We start from the raw sequence: 6658 nt of genomic DNA, 5'->3' as shown, positions 1-6658 counted from the left end.
GGATTGGAACCCATGACCTTCTGACTTTCAGGCCCATGCTCTATCCACTAGGCCATGCTGCTGTTTACTGCTACTACAACTTTCCCCTTGGGCACACTCCCTTCTGTCATTCAACACTGACCCCAGTATCATTCACTTACTCTCCTTGTCCATGGTAAGTATTCAATAAATATGATGAATTGATTTGTCTCCCAGGTCATTAATTCATTTTGACTATCCACCACTGAAGCTTAATTTCATGGGGTTGGGTGGAGCAAAGGACCGTTAGAATACAGGGGTGATTATCTGGGGTACATCCACCAAGTTGGACTCTCCCATCCATTATACTGCAGTGGTATTGTCCTTTTTGTCTCCAAAGTGCCAGACTCCCCTACTCCTACTATAACCCATCCCACACACTTAATAAATGCCACTGATTGATTGACTGACACAGTAAGTGCTCAATAAATACCACTGATGGCTTAACCAATTGCTCTGCACATGGTAAACACTCAATAAATAACATTGATTGATTGTGTGCAATCTGATTTTTCAGTATCCACCACAGGACATGTCACATAGTAAGTGTTAAATACTACTATGATTATTACTGCTGTTTTTGTTATTATTATGATAATCCTTTTGGTTAGGTAATAGCAGTTGTATCCTTGAGACATTTCAGGCCACCGAGATGTAGAAATTGTGAAGCCTTCCAGAGGGTGAGGTGGAGGATAGAGCTGGGAATAGAACTCAGGTCTCCTGATTCCCACTATTCCCCCTTGCCTCCCTACCACCTGGAAATTTACCAACTCTCCCTCTGAATAAGACTCCAAAATCGTTTTCCAGGGCAGATGAGTTGGCCTTATGGGAGAATGTCAGGAGAGATAAAGTCAGTTGCTTTCTCACTAACGTTGCCATGACCACCATCTGGAGTGGAAGAAAGCCACGTCTATGTCAGCTCAGCAGCCGGGGGGCAGGAAAAGAGGTTGGCATGCAGGTGGCATCCTACCCACCAGTAAATGTGATCCTCCCAGTGTGTGACCCTCTCCAACCAGATGGAACACAGCTAATAGAAGCAGCAGGGCATAGTGGATAGAGCACAGGTGTGGGAGTCAGGTCATGGGTTCTATTCCCACTCTGTGGTTCTCTGCCACTTATCTGCTGTGTGACTTTGGGAAAGTCACTTCACTTCTCTGTGCTTCAGTTAACTCATCTGTAAAATGGGGATTGAGACTGTGAGCCTCATGTGAGACAGGGATGGTGTTCAAACCGATTTACTGTTATCCACCTGAGTGCTTAGTACAGTGCCCGGCACAGAATAAGCACTTAAAAAAATACCACACTTGTTAATAGTCCGCTTGAGGGGAGATGGTGGCTTTCTGGTACTGGCTTTATCGGAGTGACTCCGAAAATCCCTCTTTGATATCCTCGTTTCTCCGGTTCAGTTAGTCAGCCCCAGAAGGAATCATTCCCTCTCCTCCCACTGCTTTTGCATTGCACCTCTGCATTTGGTATCCCTTTTCTAAAGGTTCTTTTAGATAGGGAAGAAGCAGGTAGCCTCCAGAACACTGTTTTGCATCAATCAACTAACAGGGAAGGTCGATATTTGACTCTTCCCCTATTTGACTGTAAGTTGATTGTGGGCAGGGAACACATCATATGTTTTTGTTGCACTTTTTCTAGTGCTTTAATAATGTGAATTGCAAGTAGTAATGTGTATTACAAGTAGTTTCCTTTTTTTAATGGTATTTGTTAAGTGCTTACTATGTGCCAGGCACTGGACTTCACGCTGGAGTAGATAGAAATTAACCACGTTAGACACAATCCATATCAAACCTGGGGATCACAGTCTTAATCGCTATTTTACAGATAAGGTAACTGAAGCCCAAAGAAATTAAATGACTTTCTCAAGGTCACACAGCAGACAAGTGGCAGAGCCAAGATCGTCTTGGCTCGCCTTATGCTGTTGAGTGGTCTCTGACCCAAGTGACTCCATGAACACATCTCTCTCAGAATACCCCACTCTCCATCTGCAATCGTTCTGCAAATGTATTCATACAATTTTCTTGTTAAAAATTTGAAAGTGGTTTACCATTGCCTTCTTCCATGCAGTAACCTTGAGTCTCCACCCTCGACTCTCTCTGATGCCGCCGCTGCCCAGCATAGGTGAGTTTTGATTTGTAGCAGATTGACCTTCACTCGTTAGCCACTGCCCAAGATAGGAATGGAATGGGTAGGACTCTACTTGACTCTCCCTCCCATAGCTGAGACTATGGGAATACTGGAAACTCTCCAGGTGTGATCCTGAGAGGGGGATCCAAGATTAGAGCTGAATAAAGACCATTACTACTATGACAACACAGTGTGGCCTCATGGAAAGAGCATGGGCCTGGAAGTGAGAGGACCTCGGTTCTAATCCTGGTTCTGCCACTAGTCTGCTGGGTTACTTTGGGTAAGGTACTTAATTTCCCTGTGCTTCAGTTCCCTCACCTGCAAAATGGGGATACAATGCCTGTTCTCCCTCCTACTTGGACTGTGAGCCCCATGTGGAAAGTGATTATCTTGTATCTATCCTAGGGTGTAGTACAATATTTGGCACATAGTAAGTGCTTAATGAGTGTCATTATAATTACTACTGCTACTACTACTATCTTCTATCACTCTTTGTTACCTTCTTGAATGCAGGCACCATCGATGGTAAAAATTGATCTGCAAGTGCTCGTTTAACTGAAAAGGACAATGTAATAACCACAGTCCACATTGTTTGTACAAAAATACTTTTCCTGAATGTCTTGTCATGCTTAGTGCTTGTAGTGCCTGGTGCTGTTTTCTCATTTGCCTCTTTCTCTCTCATGCCTTACAAAGTTTTGGTTTAAAGGGAGCAACTCCTTCCTTGAGTGCAAGTTCTTTTCTGGTGTATTTTCAGTATTAGACTCCCAGTTTTCAGTAGCGATGCAATATTGTCTGAAACTTGGTTTTGCTGTGTCCTTAAAACATCTCTTCTGCCCTCCTTGTTCTCAGTTTCTCAATTTTAACTCTCACCCGGCAACTCTTTGGATATTCTGCAATTGTCCATTCTCCTCACAACTTCCATCTATTGTAGATGTTTTAAGATGAGCAGAGCTTTGATGCTCAGAGACTTCTTTTAAGTAGCCCTTGAGAAGCAGTGAGATCTGGGAGCCTGGGAAAGAGCCTGGGCATGGGAGTCAGAGGACCTGGGTTCTAATCCTGGCTTGGCCACTTGTTTGCTTTGGGCAAATCACTTCAGTTTTCTGTGCCTCAGTTTTCTCAAGAGTAAAATGGGCATTCAATACCTGCTCTCTCTCCTACTTAGACTGTGAGCCCTATGTGGGTCAGGGACTGTAGCCAACCTGATTAATTTGTATATTCCCTAGCGTTTAGAACAGTGTTTGACACATAACAATTGCCTAATACCATAAAAAATAAATATGCCACTAGGAACACTTGGTACTCAAGAGTTTATCCACACTTCTGCTTTCTTTTCCTCTTCAGGGAGAGAGTCAGATCACCAAGGAAATGAGCAATCACATGACGGTGATGGAATTCCTTGACCTGGGGTTCTCGGAGGTCTGGGAGCTGCAGCTTGTCCATGCCATGCTGTTCCTCCTGGTCATTCTGGTGGCCCTGGCAGGAAATCTCCTCATCTTTGCTATCATGGTCCTTGACTCGCACCTCCACACCTCCATGTACTTCTTCCTCAGGAACCTGTCCATCCTCGATCTCATCATCATCTCAGCCACCATCCCCCAATCCATCATCAACCTGTTGACTGACACAAAGTCCATCTCTTTCTTAGGCTACCTCTTTCAGGTCTTCCTTTTGCTTTTCTCTTTGCCTGCAGAGCTGTTCATCCTCACGGCAATGTCCTTTGACTGCTATGTGGCCACCTGTCACCCCCTGCACTATGATGTCATCATGGACCGAGGGGCCTGTGGGAAGATGGCCGCTGCCTCATGGCTCTTCGGGAGTCTGACGGCCGTGATACACACAGCTGGCAACTTCTCTCTCTCTTTCTGTGGGTCCAATCACATCCATCAGTTCTTCTGCGACATTCTTCAGTTATGTATCATACACTGCTCTCAAGACACTCTCAGAGAGGTTGTGCCCCTCATCAAGGGTGTTGTTCTAGACTTCTGGTGCTTTCTGGGCATTGTCATTTCTTATGCCTGCATCTTCTCTGCCGTCCTGAAGATGCTAACTGTAGAAGATCTATCCAAAGCCTTCGCCACCTTTCTGCCCCACTTCGCTGTCATAATTCTTTTTCTTTTCTCTGGATTTTTCTCCTACCTCAAGCCGCCCTCTGACTGCCCCTCCACGCTAGACCTACTGGTGTCCTTGTTCTACACGGCGGTGCTCCCTACCCTGAACCACCTCATCTATATCCGGAGGAACAGGGACATGAAAGTGGCAATGGAGCGGCTCATTAGGGAGAAAATTAGCTCCCTTTCAGGGCCACCTGCACAGAAGTATCAGCAGCTTTGCACAGTTACTAAAGAGGGTTCAGCTTCAGAATAGTGGCCTGTTTTCAGTGTGTCCTGACTGAATCGATCAGCTCCTTGGAATGCAGGAGGGATTCCACATCGCCCTCCAGGCTCTGGTGTCTCTGGACGTTTTCCTCCTAGTGATCTGCCCCATCTCTTAATAATAATTGTGGAATTTGTTAAACTCTGACTATATGCCCAACACTGTTCTAAGGGTGTAGATACAAGATAATCAGGCCCTCACATGGGGCTCATAGTCTAAGTAGGAGGGAGAAGAGAATTTTTAATGGTATTTGTTTAGCTCTTATTATGTGTCAAACACTGTTCTAAGCTCTGGGATAAATACAAGTCAGTTAGATTGGATACAGTCCCTGTCCTGTATGGGACTCATTTTCCTGAAGAGGAAAATGAGGCACAGAGAAGTGAAGGGACTTGTTCTAGGTCACACAGCAGGTAAATGGCAGAGCCTGGATTAGAACCCAGATCCTCTGATTCCTAGGTCCTTGCTCATTAGGCCAAGTCACTTAACTTAATCTGTGCCTCAGTTACCGTATCATTAAAGTGGGGATTAAGACTGTGAGTCCCATGTGGGACATGGAATGTGTCCAATCTGATTATTTTATTTCTACCCCAGTGCTTAGTATAGTGCCTAACGCACAGTAACTGTTTAAAAAATACCATTAATTTTTTTTTTAAAAAAAAAACAAGCAATGCTGACATTAGGCAAGTCACTTAACTTCTCCTAGTTTCAGCTTCCTCATCTCTAAAATGGGAATTAGGTCTGTGGGCCCCATAAGGGACATGGACTCCATCCAATCTGATTATTTTGTATCTACCCCAGCACTCAGTAGGAAACTCTGAAACCAGGGTAGATCCAGAATGAGACAACAATGAGAAAATAAGCCCGATGCGGGAGAGGGACTGTGTCCAACCTAACTGACTTGTATCTACCCCAGCACTTTGAACAATGTTTGACACATAGTAAGTGCCTAACAAATATCATTTAAACAATTCCAGGGACAAAGACTGTGCCTGATCTGATGACAATGACAATCTATCCCAGTGGTTAGTGCAGTGTTTGGCACATAATGTTTAGCAAATACCACATGAGAAGCAGTATGACTTACTGGCAAGAGCACGGGCTTGGGAGTCAGTGGTTGTGGGTTCTAATCCTGGATCCAACACTTGTCTGTGTGTGACCTTGTGCAAGTCACTTCACTTCTCTGTGCCCCAGTTACCGCATCTGTAAAATCGAGATTAAGATTGTGAACCTCACTTGGGACAACCTGATTACTTCGTACCTACCCCAGTGCTTAGAACAGTGCTTGGCACATAGTAAGTGCTTAACAATGACCATCATTATTATTACTATTGAGCAGTTGTTGAGCATGCATTGAGGTGACCATGGAACCTATTGACATCATTCAGGCCAGTTTGTTTACTGTATCTCAATCTCATCTATTTCACCACTGACCCCTTGCCCATGCCCTGCCTCTGGACTGGAAGGCCCTCCCTCTTCATAGTCAACAGACAATCATTTTTCCCACTCTCAAAGCATTATTAAAAGCACATCTCCTCCAAGAGGTCTTCCCCGACTGAGTCCTCTTTTAATAGTAATAATAATATTTATTAAGCACCTACTGTGTGCAGAGAACTATAGTGAACCATGGGAGATAATACACCGATGGGAATTAGATACAGTTCCTGTCCCTGAGGAAAGGAAAGGAGGTGTTCCAATAATAAATGGTTGCTTCATACGACCAACTCTTGTCCACAACACGCTCTCCCTTCTGTGACACCCATTCACTTGGATCTGTACCCTTTAAGCACTTGATATTCACCCCATCTTCAGCCCCACCACACTTATGTACATTTCAGTAATTTATTCATTTCTATTAATGTCTATCTCCCCCTCTAAACTATATGCTCATTGTGGGCAGGGAATTTGTCTGCCAATTCTGTTGTACACTCCCAAGGGATTAATACAGTGTTCTGCACACAGTACAAGTTCAATAAATACATATGAGAGATTGATTGATTGATTCAGAGATCTTGGTGGCAGCTCCTGAGGGCCATTTTGGGGAGCTGCACAGTGTTGCAAAGAAACAGTGCTTTGTTCCCTGTAGACTACAAGATCATTGTGGGCAGGGAATGTGTCCACCAATTCTGTTGGTTCA

General features: G+C 44.4%; 1 protein-coding gene across 1 annotated transcript; it reads left to right on the top strand.

Annotated features, from left to right (window-relative positions):
* The first annotated feature begins 3516 nt into the window (after positions 1-3516).
* LOC119935587 (olfactory receptor 14I1-like) lies at positions 3517-4671 on the top strand. The gene is made up of 2 exons (XM_038754976.1): positions 3517-3796; positions 4592-4671. Exons 1-2 carry the CDS (start codon positions 3517-3519, stop codon positions 4669-4671), a joined length of 360 nt encoding a protein of 119 aa, XP_038610904.1.
* Positions 4672-6658: the final 1987 nt, after the last annotated feature.

This window comes from Tachyglossus aculeatus, chromosome 12 (assembly GCF_015852505.1).
Source record: "Tachyglossus aculeatus isolate mTacAcu1 chromosome 12, mTacAcu1.pri, whole genome shotgun sequence".
NCBI lineage: Eukaryota > Metazoa > Chordata > Mammalia > Monotremata > Tachyglossidae > Tachyglossus > Tachyglossus aculeatus.
The sequence above is the reverse complement of the archived record's forward strand: the minus strand, read 5'-3'. Positions and strand labels throughout refer to the sequence as shown.